This window comes from Papaver somniferum, chromosome 1 (assembly GCF_003573695.1).
Source record: "Papaver somniferum cultivar HN1 chromosome 1, ASM357369v1, whole genome shotgun sequence".
Classification (NCBI taxonomy): Eukaryota; Viridiplantae; Streptophyta; class Magnoliopsida; order Ranunculales; family Papaveraceae; genus Papaver; species Papaver somniferum.
The window spans coordinates 182,296,812-182,315,664 of NC_039358.1; the positions used below are offsets into that span (position 1 = coordinate 182,296,812).

At 36.3% G+C, this 18,853-nt stretch overlaps 1 protein-coding gene across 1 annotated transcript; it reads left to right on the forward strand.

Annotated features, from left to right (window-relative positions):
* The first annotated feature begins 1,047 nt into the window (after window positions 1-1,047).
* On the forward strand, window positions 1,048-8,130 carry LOC113309357 (casein kinase 1-like protein HD16). Its single transcript, XM_026557777.1, has 16 exons — window positions 1,048-1,990; window positions 2,674-2,802; window positions 2,894-2,967; window positions 3,094-3,163; window positions 3,258-3,313; window positions 4,075-4,146; window positions 4,314-4,408; window positions 4,485-4,551; window positions 4,762-4,891; window positions 4,975-5,193; window positions 5,284-5,426; window positions 6,066-6,240; window positions 6,334-6,424; window positions 7,105-7,262; window positions 7,353-7,541; window positions 7,733-8,130. Exons 1-16 carry the CDS (start codon window positions 1,418-1,420, stop codon window positions 7,790-7,792), a joined length of 2,301 nt encoding a protein of 766 aa, XP_026413562.1. The 5' UTR covers window positions 1,048-1,417; the 3' UTR covers window positions 7,793-8,130.
* The last annotated feature ends 10,723 nt before the right edge of the window (window positions 8,131-18,853 follow it).

Genomic DNA, 18,853 nt, shown 5'->3' on the forward strand with positions numbered 1-18,853 from the left:
TCTGGAGGAAATGAATGCGGTCTACCAAAAGAAAGTCCAAGGCGGATTCAACTTAGGATTCCATCAAATAAATGATGGAAATATCGAAGAAAATGTTTTTGTGCTATGTAATCTTGTCAAGGTTCAACATAATCAATACGACAATAAATTTGGCAATTTTTAGCTGCCAACAACAACAACCTAAGAAAATCTAATTGAAAGTGTCCAAACTTGATGTACTTATTTCAAAATCTTCAATCTGTAAACATCAATGGTCATGCTAACATGATGCATGGAAACTCTATGGTTCTGCATGAGGCTAGGCTTAGCTCTGCTGAATAAAACTCCGTTATTGAGTATCCTTGGCAGTTATCTCTGTTTTCGTATAAAAAAAATCTTGACTGATACCAAAGTTTAGTATGATAAGTTATAATGAACCGACCATAAATAAAATAAATTGGAAAAAGAAGGAAAACAAATTGTAGCCGGTCATAAAAAACCTATGGACCTTCCGAACATATCCCAAGGCACATCCTTGCATCTAAAGACAAACGTCTTCACATTTTTTTATGAACTATTTCTTATATCAGATTAAGGTTGTTCTATCTGCAAGTGGTACAACTTATAAGACTCACTCAAAGAATTTATGTTCAGTGTATGTCAACTTGGTATTTGAATTCGTTTCATTACTTAGCTTCACTTTATCGTTGAGTCAGATGTCTGGCCATTTGTGTCTTCATATCTGATCTCTGATTCAGATACATGTAAGTGGAATGTTGTTTTTCTTTCTATATACCCGTGGATTATCAAATTTTCGAGTTAAATTCAGACCGGCACGGAAAAAAAAAGGTGGATAAATGACACAAACCTTCTAGGTTTTAGTGGCTACTGCATAATGGTGCCACACTGCCACCATCTAAGACAGTAGGTACTTCTCCTGGTGGTCACCTAATAATGCCTGGCCAAAATATCAAAGATTGGAATGCCCAATCCAATGTTCCCAACTTAAACCTACCTTTTATTTCCCCTTTCTTTAAGCTGGCAAAGTAGACATACAGAACATGATGCTGGGTCGGTGTCTGAACTCGGTGACCTCTCAAGTCTTCCTAACTTATAAGTCAAAAAACAAACACAACAAGCTAAAAAGAAACTCTTAGGAAGAGAAAGAAGGATCTCATCTCCGATCTCTTTCTCTTCTCTCTATCTCTCCCTCTTTTTGTAACTGTGCTTTAGTTATTGTTATTTATTTATTTTTTGTTAGGGTTTCTTTGATCGAGGAAAATCAAAAGATAGGTGATCGATTGAGATTGAAAAATAGTGATGGTGGTTGGATAGTTATTGTTGTTGTTGTTGTTTAAGTGGGGATTAAGAAATAGAATGATCAGATTTGGAAAAAAGGAAACTTGGGGTTATATGGGCGGTGGCATGAAAGATAAGAATGCCAGAGTTGCGTAGTGGTGTTCGTCGTAGTAATCGAGGAGGAGGACACCGTCATACTCATCAGGTTGTAGAAGAAGATCAAAAGGACCAACATCTCAAAGATCCGTTACTAAATATTGGTAAAGTTACGACTAGGTCTACAATCGCTAAATTAAAGGCTGCTGCTGTTGTTGGTGATGCTAAAGCTGAAATCCCCAATCTTACAAACCAAGTTAACAAGAGAGTAGCAGTAAATAAAAAGGATAAGAAAGTTACTGCAACAATCCAACCTTCTTTACCTAGACCTAGGACTAGATTAGGTATTGCTGCTGCTACTAATAAAAACAGTAATCCTACCCAGGTGGTTGTTGTTGATGATGTTGATGTGATTGTGATTTCTGAGAGAAGTGGTGAATCAAATCGTCCGCTTTTTGGTAATCAGTTAATTCAAGGAGGAGTTCAGTTGGAGAGAGGTGAGAATAAAGAAATGATGGTGGGAGGAGGTGGAGATGATAGTGGTGGATTAAGTGCCAATAAGGTGGTAGCAGCAGGTCAGGAGGAAGAAGGCAATACTGCTCCTTTCCCTGAAAGGGTAATTCTTTAATAACCCTGCGTCTTCAGTTTTTGTGTCATTTCTATACCGCTATCATTTTTTAACAAAAACTGTTAGGGATGTGAATCTGAAAGTAGAGTTTCTCAGTATCTCTTATCGTTATAAGAGGGAGCATTTTATCTGCTTTCTATGAGAACAGGTCATGAAATAGTTTGGCCACTTGGACCTGATGGAAATTCATGAACTTGGATTTTTTTTATTGTTGTGTGTATTTTGATATTCCAAGTAGAGAAATGTGTAGATTAATAGACCAAGACTGGTTATATTTGAAATGGAACTTTTGAACTGTTGAACCGGGATCTCGGTGTATTTAAGAAGATGTCCATGTTGTTTAACAGTTTAGGGAAAAAGTGTAGAACGAGTGGAGAACTTGAGGTTAGTTGCTAAAGGTTTTTTTATACCCAATTTACTCTAGATCTTGTGGACTGCTATTATGCATTTTCCATTATCCTCATCATCTCTGCTAGCCCCTTTTGTTGAGCCCTTATCAGTGCAAATCTTGCTAATTCTTTTTGTTCTGAATATGGGAAAGAATCTTTGCTTGTTGGGGTCGTGTTTTTGTTTTGTTCTAGACTAAATTTCTTAACGAAAATTCACTATGGCATCTTATTGTTGAGGTGCACTTCAGAGGTGTGTTAACATCTCTTCATTTGCTTGTTCAGGTTCAGGTAGGAGGATCGCCAATCTATAAGATTGACAGGAAGTTAGGTAAAGGTGGGTTTGGTCAGGTTTTTGTTGGTCGTCGTGTTTCAGGTGGTACTGACCGGATATCAGGTCCCGGAGCTACGGAGGTAATATTAATTCTTTTTTCTTTATGATACGGAAATTTGCTAATCGCATTGCATACAATTTTGTAGTTCTTATTTGCTTTCTCTCAAGCAGGTTGCTCTAAAATTTGAACACAAAAGTAGCAAAGGCTGTAATTATGGACCTCCATATGAGTGGCAAGTGTACAAGTACGTTTGAAAACCTATAGATTCTGGATACTTGACACTTACTGTTTTTCCCTACTTCTAAATGTACTCCAGAAACATTCATACTTATTTGCTTGTCTTCTACTTCACTTTTTTTTTTTTGAATAGCACGCTTGGTGGCAGTCATGGAGTTCCTAGGGTGCACTACAAAGGGAAACAAGGTGAATACTATGTTATGGTATGATAACTATCCTTAACTTTATGCTTAGCTTAATATTTATATAAAAAGCTGCTAAGGTTATATCATGTGAAACTGAATTCTAAGTTTGTAGGTTATGGACATGTTGGGGCCAAGCTTATGGGATGCATGGAACACTGCAGGGCAAGCGTGAGTATCTTCAAGTGTTATATATATACAGATTTCACTGTTGCTTTGCATTTATATGGATTGGTTAACATTGAGGAACATCATAGCTTGTCATTGAAGTTTAAATGCATTGTTTTAAAAAAAAAATCTTGTCATTTGTTGGTACTTCTCTTGGTCCTAACTTTTGCTTATATATGTGCGAGCTAGGCAATTTTTTGTTTCCTTCAATATGATTGTTGAATAAAAATGGAATTTGTTTGAGGTAGTTGCATGCTTGCCGAGCATGTGATTTGTACTTCAAAATGGTCTTCTTTAAGGATTCTCCTCAAAGATTCTCCTCTTCTACTGAATAAGACACACTTTGATGATTGCACATTTACCGACACAGTTTGATGATTGCGCATTTACCTGCTTGTCTTGCTTTTAAACTTGTTTTTCTCTCAGTTGACTCCGTCATCTTATGGAGAACTTTACCCCCAGACTAGCTTACCTTGTGTTATGTTTCGTTTGTTGTCAAATATGAAACTAAAGAATGCCATGGCAAACAAAGTGAACCTGTGATACATACCCTTTATGTTTTCTTTTTCGCCTTTCTTGGGCACTGTTGCTGTCATCTTGATCCTTGTTTTTTTTACAGTTAGTAGGTACAGTGCTGTGATTGTGGTCTGCTGTTTATCTGTATTAGATTGTCAAGGATTATATAGAAATGCCCTTATTTGCGTCATTGGTGGATTTTGGATGCTGTTTCTTTAGTTGTTTAGCGTGCTTTGTTTTATTTGCAGGATGTCCTCAGAAATGGTAGCTTGCATTGCTGTTGAGTCTATATCCATCCTAGAGAAGATGCATGCAAGGGGGTATATAGTTACTATCCTATATGAATTTTTAATGTATTGATGTTTGGTTTGCTTCTTTGTAATCTACGTAAGAGATCTCGATCATTAATTTGCTGAGTAATCTCTTTTATTGAAGATTTTTGTTTGGATGTTTCTCACTCTAATAAGATGTGCCTTCTAAATGTTAGCTATGTCCATGGAGATGTGAAACCGGAGAACTTTCTTCTAGGTCAGCCTTCTACAGCGCAAGAGAAGAAGTTGTTTCTTGTCGACCTTGGTTTAGGTAAGGGAAGCTTACTAAACCTTATGTCGTATGTTATATTTTCTTTTCTCCTCTTATTTTTTGAATAATGTGGCAGCAACAAAATGGAGAGATGGTGCTAGTGGTCAGCATGTTGAATATGATCAACGTCCTGATGTATTCCGGTAAATTGGCTCGCCTATTCTCGATCCCGTTTCTTCTTCTTCTTCTTCTTTTTTTTTCTTTTTTGCTTCCCCCGCCATTCTTGTTCTTGTTCTTCTTCCTTGTTGTGTTTCTCTTTGCTTAACGAATTCTTGCTTACCAAAAATGATTTACTACCTAGTTTAATCCACATACTTCGTCATTGATATAATTTTGCACGTGAATATATGCAGAGGAACAGTTCGGTATGCTAGTGTTCATGCTCACTTGGGTAGAACTGCAAGTAGAAGGGATGATCTAGAATCTCTTGCATATACACTTATTTTTCTTCATAAAGGAAGATTGCCTTGGCAGGGTTATCAGGTAATGTTTTTAATTAGGACCTGTTGATTAGTGATCTAAAATCAACTTTGCAGTTCTTCACCTTCTTCATTTTTTGCTTTCAGGGAGACAATAAGTCATTTTTAGTTTGCAAGAAAAAGATGATGACATCTCCTGAAATGCTGTGCTGTTTTTGCCCCACGCCATTCAAGCAATTTCTCGAGATTGTTGTAAACATGAAATTTGATGAAGAGCCTAATTACTCCAAAATGATATCATTGTTTGATTGTCTAATTGGACCAAATCCGGCTATAAGACCAATTAATACTGATGGTGCTCAAAAGGTAACACATGGTCATCTTTTACTACCTAAAGTATCTTTGTTTTTCTGGTTCCGTGCTAAGCTTATGTCTTTCGGTGTTGAATTTTATCAGATCATCTATCAAGTTGGACAAAAGAGGGGTAGATTAACTAGCGAAGAAGAAGATGATGGGCAACCAAAAAAGAAAGTCCGCCTCGGAGTTCCTGCAACCCAATGGGTTTCTATTTACAATGCCAGGATGCCAATGAAACAGAGGTATGCCTAAGTTTAAGGTCCAAAATGAAGTGGCTTAGTGTTTGGTATAAATAACTAATAAAGGGAAAGCTAATATTGCTTTGGGGAAAGCTGACTTCAGTCGAAGTAAAATGACTTGGGGGTAAATAAAACAACTAAAGATCTACTACTGATCTCCTTAATTACCTACAACCATTATTTTCATTTCAATCCTTCGGAGTTTTTAAATAATTAAATCTGTTAACATCAGCCTCACCATTGATACTTCCCTGTGGGTTTTGAATTGTTATTGTTATCGACAAATTTTTATTCCAATCCTTCCGTCACATTCTTACAATTTCTGCCCATTAGAGTTGTGTTATTTTTCCATTGTGATATGTCGCCCATAATAAGAGGGAGAAGGTGCTGGAAGAAGTAGCCTTAAATATCTAAAATTCAGCCAATGGTAGTCTTTACCCATTGGGATTGGTTTTAGGCAGGACATAAATTGATATACTAGTATATCTTGATTCAAATATATACTTTATTAATGACCAGATAATGTCAAGCATCAATCAAGTATGCAAACAGTTACTATCAGTTGCTACCGATAGAAAAAGAAAACATGAAACAAGGAGTACTTTCATATCTTCTGACCCATTTATCTTTCAAAAATTGTAGGTATCATTACAACGTGGCTGACGGACGGTTGGCGCAACACGTAGAAAGAGGAAATGAGGATGGTTTGCTTATAAGCTGTGTGGCTTCTTGTTCTAATCTTTGGGCACTTATTATGGATGCTGGAACTTCTTTCACAGCTCAAGTCTATGAATTGTCACCATTCTTCCTCCACAAGGTGAGAATTCATGTTGTGAGATCTTATTTCTTTGGTGGAGGTCACCTTAAGGGGATCAATACATTTAACACCATTTTGTTTCAAATATCTTAGGAGTGGATTATGGAGCAATGGGAAAAGAACTATTACATAAGTTCAATTGCTGGTGCTAACAATGGAAGTTCCCTTGTGGTGATGTCTAAAGGTTAGTCTCCTTCTATTCTTTGCTTACTAGTCTGTGGATGAATGAGCGGGAGATGCTTAAATGTTTTTTATGGAAGAATCATTAAACATGTGGGAAGGAAAGAAAAATGGATATTGTTGAATGCCACAGTTGTGAAATGGAAGATTACAGAATTTATGTTTTAAGTTCTGGTCTTTCAGTCTTTAGTTTCACATGTTTGAACTTCATAATGTCATAGACTTGGGTGATGGACGAGTTGGAATCTTCTAGTTCTGAATGCATCATGTGTCAAGTAACAAAGACATTGCGATAAGCTTCCGCGAAGATAATTTTCTACCTTCTCGTTGGAATGGAATAAACGTACTAATGGTTTACATGGTTCATTTGGACTGGTTTGTCTTTTTGATAATTGGAAACGAGTGGTTGACCTGTGGTGTGCAACAATTTCCTTTTCAATAGGTCGCTGGTATAGTTACATGTATGACCAGGATAACCGTTGTCTTGGCTACTAGTTTGTTAAGTATTAGGTCTGTCACCAAAGATCTTTGATTTTCTCTCGCTCACGTTTCCGCATTACATAAATTAACCTCAAATGTTGACGAAGTGTGTTTTTTTTTTGTTCAGAAATTATTTGTTTATTGTCCTATTGTGGACTTCGTAAATGAGTTTGTCATTGACAAAATGCGCTTGTATTATTTCAGGAACCCAATACACCCAACAATCTTACAAAGTCAGCGACTCATTTCCTTTCAAGTGGATCAACAAGAAGTGGAGAGAAGGATTCCATGTAACTTCAATGGCAACTGCTGGAAGCAGATGGGGTGTTGTTATGTCTCGCAATGCTGGATTCAGTGATCAGGTTGAGCTCCATTTCTCATTTCATCCAAGATGCAGACCAGTTTATTTTCTTCTCAAAGCATGTATTATACATGTATCTCAATCTTTACAGGTCGTCGAGTTAGATTTTCTCTATCCAAGCGAGGGCATCCACAGACGTTGGGATGGTGGTTACAGAATAACAGCTACGGCTGCTACCTGGGATCAAACTGCTCTTATTTTAAGCGTCCCCAAAAGAAAACCTGGTGATGAAACTCAAGAAACCTTACGGACATCTGCATTCCCGAGTACACATGTGAAGGTGAACTCACTGATCTTCCCTTCTCTCTCTGTTACAAGCATTTGAAACATTCCTCTGTTAAAATTTATTTCTACAGTTAGAGAGTAATAGTCCATATATTTCAGAAGAAAAAAATATGTCAAAAATTCGGCAGAACTGAAGTGAACCAATTGTTGGAGTTTGGCTGACACCTTAGTTTCCAATGTGTGCAGGAGAAATGGGCGAAAAATCTCTATCTTGCTTCTGTCTGCTATGGGCGAACTGTCTCTTAAAATTTGAACTGTAACAGATTTCTCATTTTCTACTTCATATATTAGAAGAAGAGTCAGGAAGCACGTAGAAGCCTTGAGTCAAGTCTTGTAATCCAGAGGGTGCTAAGAAGGCAACATGTGCTTTCCGTGGAAGCCGAGGGAATATCATCATCTTCTTTTTTATCTTTTTTTTTTCAGTTTATATCGGCTTTCACAGCTTATGTCATGTTAATTTGTATAGCTTAACTAGCAAATCTCGGTTGGACGAGCTTTAAAAGAAATGCTCTTCATCCCATTGTATGAAATTATATATAATACAACCTTGGTTGGGTAACCAACATCCTCTCTATTTTCCTTAATCAGCTCTCATACTTTAAGTATAATCTCTGACGTAACAGCATGGAATTGACGCACATATTTGTTCAGTGTCAAGTGAATTTTCTCACTTTATGCTGAAATGACAGTATGGGTGCAGATGACCTGACGGAACCACCATTTATTTTTCTATACCTATTTCTTTCTCGTCATGCGAGAGAAGGGTAAAACTGTTTTTCCTAAACAAAAACAACACAGATTCTGATAGATTTGTCAAAGTTAAAAAGAAAGAGAAGAGTTCAGATGCTATTTGTGAACAAGTATATAATCAATATCGTGTTAGTAAAGACTCAAGGGGTGATTTTTTTTTTTTTTTTTGAAGCATGAAGTTATACTAAAATCAGGAGGAAATAACACGAGGGTACATTGTACCCATAGAGTCTGTCATTACAATAGGACCAATACACGAAGGTGTTTTGTGGTCCCAGATTGTTGTAGATAGATTTCCAGTTGGGCTGTCGTCTGCTGCTTTATTTGCTAAACCATCTGCCGCTTGATTTCCTTCTCTGTAAATATGATTTATGGTGTAATGCGGAATTTGGGCCAATCTAAGCTTGATTTCTGCTATCATACTGTAAGTACCAAGGTGGTTCGGTTGTCGATGTTAAGAACCTTTGAAGATTTTCCGAGTACGTTTCAAATTGTATTTTTGGCCATTCTCTATCTGTAGCTGTTCTTGACGCTATGAGCATGCCCAAGTTTCGGCAGTGAGAGCTGTTGTTATTCCTAATGGTTGTGCAATTGCTATGATTGTGATAGCATTTTCGTTTCGGCAAATAATTCCCGCTCCAGCCAGTCCCGGATGTCCTCTAGCTGCTCCGTCCGTGTTGATTTTGATCTAGTCTGGGTGTGGTTTACTCTATCCTACTAGGATTATGGTTGACTTGGGGATCCGATGCTAATATTTGCAGATGATTGCATTCCTGGTAGCGCCGGTGGGTGGTTCTGTTGCAGCCGGGTAGCCATTTAAAGTATGCTTGTTGGATTCGTTTGCTTTTGGTTGTATACGATGTCATTTCTAGCTAGCCAAAGGGACAATAAAAGAAAGCAGAAGGTGGTGGTGGCTTCGTTACAGATTTTAGCTTGAAGAAGTAGGGGTATGGATGTCTGAGGGTTTATTGAAACATGTATTCCCTGGTGAATGCTCTGTGGATTTGATATCCGGGGAAGTAAAAGGTTCCATGAAGCTATAACGATCGGACAATGTAGCAAGATATGTTTTGCAGTTTTAGGGTCAGAATTGCATTGGGGGAAAAGATTCAAGCTGGTGAGGCGGATGTGATTGAGTAGTTTGAGGGTTGGTAAACCCTCATTCAGTGTTTTCCACAAGAAAAGCTGTACTTTTGGAGGACATGGTAGCGTCCATAGGTAGCTAGTTGTAGGGGGTAGTGGGTTGTGCTGCAATTGATCTGAGTTGTCTGTTAGACATTTGTATCCTGAAGCCGTCATATATTTTCCGGATTTTGTGAAGGGACAAATTATTCTATCCGGCTGGTTCTCATGTGGAAGGTGAAGGTTGATGATTCTTTGCATTGTGTTTGGTGGGAGGATGCTCAGTTTTTCGTGGTTCCAAAACCGGGTTGAGGGGTCAGTGATATCAGCTACTGATTGTATGGGGTAGCAAAGTGTTGGGTCTATGTTATTGTCGAACTGAGGGATCCAGTTTGCTTGGATTGGGGTGGTGGAGCCGTTTCCTATCTGGTGAAAGAGATGCTTTTTCATGGTTGGTATCAGGGAAGCCATTTTCCTCTATAGGGGACTTGTGGACGAGGGTAGAGGGGGATGCTTTGGAGGATTGGTTGATGTTTAAGGTATTTTTCGTTGTACAACAAGGCCAATATAGTGTTTGATTTCTCATGTATGTTCCAGATTCGCTTCATAAGTAGTGCCTTGTTATGCTCTTTGTTGCTTCGAATTCCCAAGGACATGATCTCGTATGAGCAGTGAAACAACAAGAAGATACGCAAAAAAAAAACTTGTATAAAAATAATACTACTCCTATTTTTAGAAAAAAATATGCGATCACTTTTTCATTTTTCGAAAACGGAGAGAGTAATACTTTGTGCACCTTTCATTAGACGGTATATGCTTATTGAATAAATAACTTTCACTCCTATTCATTATCCCACGGATGATGTTTTCGCTTTTTCCAAAAAAAATTCCATTTAAAAAGGGAAATTTTTGATTAATAAAAATCGAGGTTACAATAGATTTACGATAAAAAACAGAAGAAAAAAATAACATGCCATAGAAATGAAATGAATAGGACCCGATTAAATTGGAGGAAAAACAGTTTTTTTTTTGTGAATTAAATTCCAATCATAAATTTTGTTTTTCGTCGTCAAAAAGATCACCAGTGAAAAATTTGTTGTCATATTTTATCTAATGATGAAGATTCTAAGAACCGACATTAAAGCGAAGATAAACCTTAAAGAGGAGATAAGACCACCACCATAGTGTAGAAAAGTTGAAAATGTAATAACGACTAAGCTAAATTAACTATACAAACTAAAAAACAAGTAATAGTGAAAAAATCTATTCAGAACTCGAGCAGAGAAGAGTTGCCAAAGATGGTTTTGTTATAGAAAAAGGAGTAAGAGGGAGAGGAGAGAGAAGAAGGACTTGTTGTTTTGTTTTTTTAGATGATGTTTTGGTTTCTTCGACATTGAACATATGAGGTGTGAGTGTAGAGTGTGTTAGAGCATTGCTCGGTTGAACCCACTAGCGTTGGTATGTCAAGTTAGTTGCCAAAATACATTCTTGATTTAGTATACCAAAGATAGTTTCAGACTAGATTAAGACTAAGAAGTAGAATCGAAGCTATCCTTGAAGAATGAAGTTCGAAGACTACAAGAAGACATCGACAAGGACTTCATCAACAAAGGTATGAGTTAATTGATTTCATTATGATTCTAGTTCAATTCTACCTTTCTAATCTATCCAAACAAATGCTCACTCTATGGAACAATTCCTATGACAGTAAATGTACATTTATGTATATATACTCGAGGTTATTTGAGCCAAGACTTTTTTTGATAATAACCTTTATCTCTGGAAAGGTTCTCATGTTATAGTGAATGAGCTTACAAATTCAACGAGCCAAGAATCACTCAATTCCGAGTTATAACGATGAAGTTATGAGTGATTTATTAAAGTAACAATTATAAGTGTTGTTGTAATTGTTACAGTTCGTTAGTAGGAAACAATCCACGAACTATTAGTAACGGTTCACGGACTTGAGCCCAATTACGTGACTAGAAGCCATTTTTGGCCATGTTTGTGATGTTTCCTTATCTAGGAAAGATAGCTATTACTCCAAACACATTTGATTACCATATTAAAGTGTTTGTGATTCCTTCCTAAGTTAGAATGTGATTTATTCACATAAATACAATATTTGCTAATTAATTAATTATTTTGGCAAGAGTTGTAACTTAGGAAAGACTCCCAAAATTAGGAGAGTCTTGAAAAAGGAAAATAGCTTTGCTTAGCTTTCAAGCTACCTTTCACTATAAATAAAGGGTTCGTGAGTGCTACACGTTTTTCATCCCCTTTGGAAAATTGGTGTAAGCTCATAAGGTTGTTTTCCATGTCTTTTGTTCTTCGTGAACAAGAGTGAGATAAAAGTCTTTGTATTGGGGATCACAAATCAAAGTTGGGTTTAATCTTCGTGATTGATTATACAACTTGTAATCTAGGTTTTTCACCTCTTGTCTATTCTAAGGTTTTCTCTTCTGATATAAAACCATTCAAGAGTTGTTGATCATAAACCCTAGGTTTTAATAGATTTCAGTTTCCGATCGTATACCAACACTTGTTAGTCGAAATCGTAAGTTAGAAAGAAAACTTCGATTAAGGTATCTCGTAAAAATCCTTAAGAAGTTTTAAACAAGATATCTCTAGATTTATTCTAGTTGTTCTTGTTGTAGAATTATTAGGGTTTTCTTAACTTGGAAATTGATCATTGGAATCGCCCAAGTTTACATACAAAAATCAGGTTCACTGACTCCTTGTGTGTACGCATACTGATTGTAAGTTAAAACCCTAATCTACACGTTTGTTTCGGTATCTCTACTTTTATTTGGTAGTTGTTCGAAACAAACACAAGATTTCCAAAGCCTTGATTTACATCTAAAGGGAAATAAAATCGGTGTTTTGGTGAAAACAAAAGATCGAAAAGTATTAATCGTGTTGTTGTATCTTCTAAAGAGAGCCTTGGGTTATGCTAGAAGATTTACGAGAAGAATTCCTAAAGACAACCGGTGGTGTGCTAGGAGTTCTATAAGTGCTGAAGCAGGTATTACATCTAGTCTGAATAGGTAGTAGGAATTTGGTGTAACAACTTATAATCAGTGTGTGTTTATTCTGGACTAGGTCCCGGGATTTTTCTGCAGTCGCGGTTTCCTCGTTAACAAAATTTCTGGTGTTTGTGTTATATCTTTTCGGCATTATATTGTTTATCTTTATAATTGAAATATCACAGGTTGTGCGTAAGTTCGATCAATTGGGAATCCAACCTTTGGTTGTTGATTAAATTGATTGACACTTGGATATTGTTTTTTGTTACCGTCAAGTTATTTCTTATATTCAATCGGGCTCGCAAATTCCTATTTGTTTGATTGCGGATTGAATTGAGAAATATAGATATAACTCTTTGATATACTTTACTCTAGATTGAGTCTGACTGTCTAGTTGATTCTCTAGAAAGTGTATTGGAGTAAGTCCTCTCAGATTTCCAAACGAATTGTTGGGTGTGGTTGTTAGACCCCCGCATTTTCAATTGGTATCAGAGCAGGCAAACACGTTAAATACCTTATAAGTCTGTGTTTGTAGCGATCTGATATGGACAAAAGTGCTATCTCTATAAACGTACCGCCATCCTTCGATGACACGAACTATTTATGGTGGAAAATTGCTATGCGTGCTTTTATACAAGCGCGAGATTTTTAATCATGGGTTCGTATTGTTAATGGCTATAATCATCCATTAGTTATAATAGACGGTGTAACTGTTGCGAAGGATATTGGTGATTATGATGATCTTGAGATTCTTGCTGCCAAGCAAAACTCTGAAGGATTTAATGCTATCATCCATGCCATTACTCCAGATCTCCAACATCATGTGACTACTTGCAATAAGTCTAAAGATGCTTGGGATATCTTAGAAACCGTATTTGAAGGGAATGCTGCAGAGAAAGAAGCAAGGCTTCAATACCTAGCTTCTGACTGGGAAAACCTTCGTATGTTTGATGATGAAACCTTTGATGAGTTTAACCAAAGACTTTCTCAAATAGTTAACTCCTCATTTTCATTAGGAAGAACTATTCCGGAGAAATATATTGTGTGCAAAATTCTCAGGTCTCTACCATCAACATACGAGTCTAAGAAACATGCCATTGAAGAAGCAAACGGTCTTTCTACACTCTCCAGGAATACTCTTGTTGGAAAGTTAAAGATCTTTGATAATGAACACCGATCTGGAAAAAAGGTGATATATTTTAAAGATGCAAACAATGATGAATCCTCTAAGGATAAATCTGGTTCGCCAGATGCTAAAGATGTTATTCCACGACAATTTAGAAAAATCTTGAGAGACAGGAAAAAGAGTTTTTCTAAAGGTACAACATCTCCTAATGATGATGTACAATGCTTTAACTGTCGTGGTTTCGGGCACCTTTCTTCAGTATATCCTAGCTGGAGCCATAGACAATTGGCATATGCATCAGCTTTCCCTACTCTTGATGATGGACCCGAATATTATGGTCACCAAGAATACGCAGGTGAGGTTGCATTAGCTTCTGGAAAAATTCTTTCGGATACTGATTCTGATTCTGTCGAAGAAGTGTTCCATAAAGATCCAGTTGCTAATAATCTTCTTAAGGAATGTCATCAAAAACTCTCGGAAGCTGAAAGAACCATACTCAGTGAGAAATTTAAATATGATAGAATTCGTTGTCGGAATAAAGACTTGTAAGACCAACCTGATTCTATTGGTGCAAGAGATTATCTTAACGAAATACGAATGCTTAAAGAAGAAATTGACGGAAGTCGAGATCGGAAAAATATTCTTCAAGCAAAGCTAGATAACTTGGATAACATTGAGATGAACTTGTTATTTGATTCGGGATGAGAATATCTCAAAGTTCAATGTGAATCATCCAAGAATGATCTAGTTATTGCGCTCGAAAATGTCAAAAGGTTGGAAGAAGAAAACTCGAGCTTGAAAGAGAGTTTGTCTAGAAATAGCAACTCAGAAAAATTAACCTCGATATTGGGAGCATGTAGAATTCATTGTGATACACGAGGATTGGTCTATGAAGGAATAGACACTCATGTTATTAGCAAAGAGGTAAAATTTGTCGGAGCTAAAGATTCTTCTAAACCAAAACCTTCCACAATTGACAAAAGTGAAGGATCTCTACCAACTTCCGATGGAGAAAAGAGGAAATTATGTCAAGCTCCAAAGCAAGCACATACACATTCGGGTAACACTAAGCATAACTTTTTCCATTCTTCTAAACATTGCTTTTATTGTGGAAAACCAGGTCAGTTGCAAAGGAATTGCAGATATCTTAAACGAGATAAAACCATATCTGATTCTGTTAATATGACAAGATCTGATGTTCCAAACTGGAGAAAAACCGAGTCTCATAATATCAGTTCTTCTAGTATTCCCTCCCAAAAAATTCATAATTATATTGGGGTGAAAAAGAAATACGTTGCTCCAAAAGGTACTCAGAAATGGGTACCAAAGAAGATCAATAAAGCAATGAGTACTATTAAGAAGGATCTCCCAGACAAGAGTTCGACAAGGGATAACATCTTAAAAAGGTATAGAACAGTTATTGAAAGTTTCAAGGAAGTTGTTAAATTCCTAGAGTCCATGCATGATTTTGTTTCGAATACCTATTGTGAGCAAGATTTTGTTCACCTCAACACAACCTGATTGTGTTGGAAGTGCATCCTCACCAAGAAGCCCTTGTAAATGCGGTGAGGACTGCAAAAAGAATTGGGGCGCACATATTATGTTGGGTATTTTTTATATGTAGAGACATTTTTTCTTTAGCTAGATTCATCTTATATTCTTGACGAAAGTCATGTTGATTATTTCAATATCTTGAAAATTGCTTTGATGCTAATAGTGTGTGAAAACGGCTATTGTCATCCTCTAAGAATGTTTCAATGATTGAAATAAAGAGTTTAGAATCTCGTAACCATATTTGGATATAAGCATAGTGTGTTCGCACATTAGTGTATAAGTCCAAAACAGGGAACCAAAAGTATGCATACTTGTGTATATACAAAATGGTTGAAGGAGACTGGGTAAGTATGCGTACCCATACGCATACTGGCGGAAGTTCACGTCCGTGAATTTCTGTTGAGTTTGAAAACCAAACCAAACTCATCTGGTTGCCTAAAGTACGCATACCCGTACACATACTGGTGGAAAGTTCACGTCCGTGAATTTCTGCTGAGTTTGAAAACCAAACCAAACTCAAATCCGGTTACTTAAGTATGCATACCCGCACGCATACTTAAGTGGGTTACTTTCTAAAATCGGTTGTGTACATGAACTTAAACATATATTATTAAGGAATGCAATCTTTGCAAACTGTAGCTATAATGTTCACGTATTGATTCGAGTGAATCAAACCGATTTTGCTTCAATTGTATTCTTCTATAATTCTATGAGAATATAGCAATTGAACAACTCTTTAACTAGTTTCATTTGAGTCATTTTAACTAGTTATGGTTAAGATGTATATGGCTAAATACCACTGTATAATTCTTAATTACCTAACTTGATTTGTGATTGAAATTCTTAAGTGTAATAGGTTGGAAGCAATAATCAAAGCCATTGGATGTTGATTTTTATTGTCAAAGAATCTTTTTCATACACTTATGGTAACCTTTCTTGGTGTAAATCCTTGTGGAAAAGGTTATTCTTCCTTCTAAGCATATCAATTCTTGTTTTTACAAGTTTGTATCTTAGAAAAGATGATCGCAATACTTGATCTTCATGATTACATGTTGTGTATTGTTACCATGAGATAGTTCTATTTATTCAGTAACACGATTTCATGAGAGACTTTCAATGATCGGTCCTTAGCTCGTATCTCTTTGTGGGATTTCTAAAATCCAATATATAAATCCTTCTTGCTGGAGTAAGGTCACTCTTGTTGTTCTTTAGGGAATGACATTTTATGGGTGAGAGTTCTTTTTGAACTTGTGCTTAACTGCCAAATCTTTGAGGGGAGAAGCGGTTGTGGAACATGTAGGGGTTAACTTGTATCTTAATAAACTCCTTGATGAAGTCACTAAGTTTCGACTCTTTGATATCATCTAAAGTAAAGTTGATATGTTTTCTTTTGGTCAAGAAGTTTCTCTATGAAAATTTCATTAGGATCCCACTAGTTTTCGTACCTTTGCCAATTTATATTGACAAAAAGGGGGAGAATTATTTTGTAGTTCACACTACATATACATATGGTTTACGGATCATTATGTAAGGGGGAGTGGTTTTCATTGCGAGATCACTGAGATGAAGTATTGACTAAGGGGGAGTGATACATATCACCGTAGTATTATTGTCAAAGTTGTGATACAATTGAACTTTGATGTTGTGTAATAATACTATGATGGATCTTCAACAAGTACAGGATGAGCGCACACATAGTTGAAGAACCAAGGAAATCAAGCATGTCGGATTTTGGAGCTATAACGATTTTAGCAAGTACAATCCATATATAAAATGGTTTTGTCACTAAAATTGACAAAGGGGGAGATTGTTAGAGAATTGCTCGGTTGAACCCACTAGCGTTGGTATGTCAAGTTAGTTGTCAATTTTAGTTGCCAAAATGCATTCTTGATTTAGTATACTAAAGATAATTTCAGACTAGATTAAGACTAAGAAGTAGAATCGAAGCTATCCTTGAGGATGAAGTTTGAAGACTACAAGAAGACATCGAAAAGGACTTCATCAACAAAGGTATGATTTAATTTATTTCATTTGGATTCTTGTTCAATTATACTTTTCTAATCTATCCAAACAAATGCTCACTCTATGGAACAATTCCTATGACGGTAAATGTACATTTATGTATATATACTCGAGGTTATTTGATCCACGACTTTTTTGATAATAACATTTATCCCTGGAAAGGTTCTCATGTTATAGTGAATGAGCTTACTATTTCAGCGAGCCAAGAATCACTCAATTCCGAGTTATAACGATGAAGTTATTAGTGATTTATTAAAGTAACAATTATAAGTGTTGTTGTAATTATTACAGTTCGTTAGTAGGAAACAATCCACGAACTGTTTGTAACGGTTCACGGACTTGAGCCCAATTACGTGACTAGAAGCCATTTTTGGTCATGTTTGTGATGTTTCCTTATCTAGGAAAGATAGCTATTACTCCAAACATATTTGATTACCATATTAAAGTGTTTGTGATTCCTTCCTAAGTTAGAATGTGATTTATCACATAAATACAATATTTGCTAATTAATTATTTATTTAATTATTTTGGCAAGAGTTGTAACTTAGGAAAGACTCCCAACATTAGGAGAGTCTTGAAAAAGGAAAATAGCTTTGCTTTTCTTTCAAGCTACCTTTCACTACAAATAAAGGGTTCGTGAGTGCTACACGTTTTTCATCCCCTTTGGAAAATTGGTGTAAGCTCATAAGGTTGTTTTCCATGTCTTCTGTTCTTCGTGAACAAGAGTGAGATAAAAGTCTTTGTATTGGGGATCACAAATCCAAGTTGGGTTTAATCTTCGTGATTGATTATTCAACTATAATCTAGGTTTCTCACCTTTTGTCTATTCTAAGGTTTTATCTTCTGATATAAAACCATTCAAGAGTTGTTGATCATAAACCCTAGGTTTTGATAGCTTTCAGTTTCCGATCGTATACCAACACTTGTTAGTCGAAATCGGAAGTTAGAAAGAAAACTTCGATTAAGGTATCTCGTAAAAATCCTTAGGAAGTTTTAAACAAGATATCTCTAGATTTATTCTAGTTGTTCTTGTTGTAGAATTATTAGGGTTTTCTTAACTTGTAAATCTATCTTTGGAATCGCCCAAGTTCACTTACAAAAATCAGGTTCACGGACTCCTTGTGTGTACGCATACTGATTGTAAGTTAAAACCCTAATCTACAAGTTTGTTTCGGTATCTCTACTTTTATTTGGTAGTTGTTCGAAACAAACACAAGATTTCCAAAACCTTGATTTACATCTAAAGGGAAATCAAATCGGTGTTTTTGTGAAAACAAAAGATCGAAAAGTATCAATCGTGTTCTTGTATCTTCTAAAGAAAGCCTTGTGTTCTGCTAGAATATTTACGAGAAGAATTCCTAAAGACAACCGGTGGTGTGCTAGGAGTTCTATAAGTGCTGAAGCAGGTATTACATCTAGTCCGAATAGGTAGTAGGAATTTGGTGTAACAACTTATAGTCAGTGTGTGTTTATTCTGTACTAGGTCCCGGGATTTTTCTGCATTTGCGTTTTCCTCGTTAACAAAATTTCTGGTGTCTGTGTTATTTCTTTTCCGCATTATATTGTTTATCTTTATAATTGAAATATCACAGGTTGTGCGTAAGTTCAATCAATTGCGAATCCAACCTTTGGTTGTTGACCAAATTGATTGACACTTGGATATTGGTTTTTGATACCGTCCAAGTTATTTCTTATATTCAATCGGGC

What these genes read in the sequence shown, in the direction of transcription:
- LOC113309357 (XM_026557777.1), top strand. Translation starts at nt 1,418, where the DNA reads ATGCCAGAGTTGCGTAGTGGTGTTCGTCGTAGTAATCGAGGAGGAGGA. An exon ending in TGGAACACTGCAGGGCAAGC is followed by an intron (nt 3,314 to 4,074) that starts GTGAGTATCTTC and finishes TTTTATTTGCAG; the next exon opens with GATGTCCTCAGAAATGGTAG. An exon ending in TCTTGTCGACCTTGGTTTAG is followed by an intron (nt 4,409 to 4,484) that starts GTAAGGGAAGCT and finishes ATAATGTGGCAG; the next exon opens with CAACAAAATGGAGAGATGGT.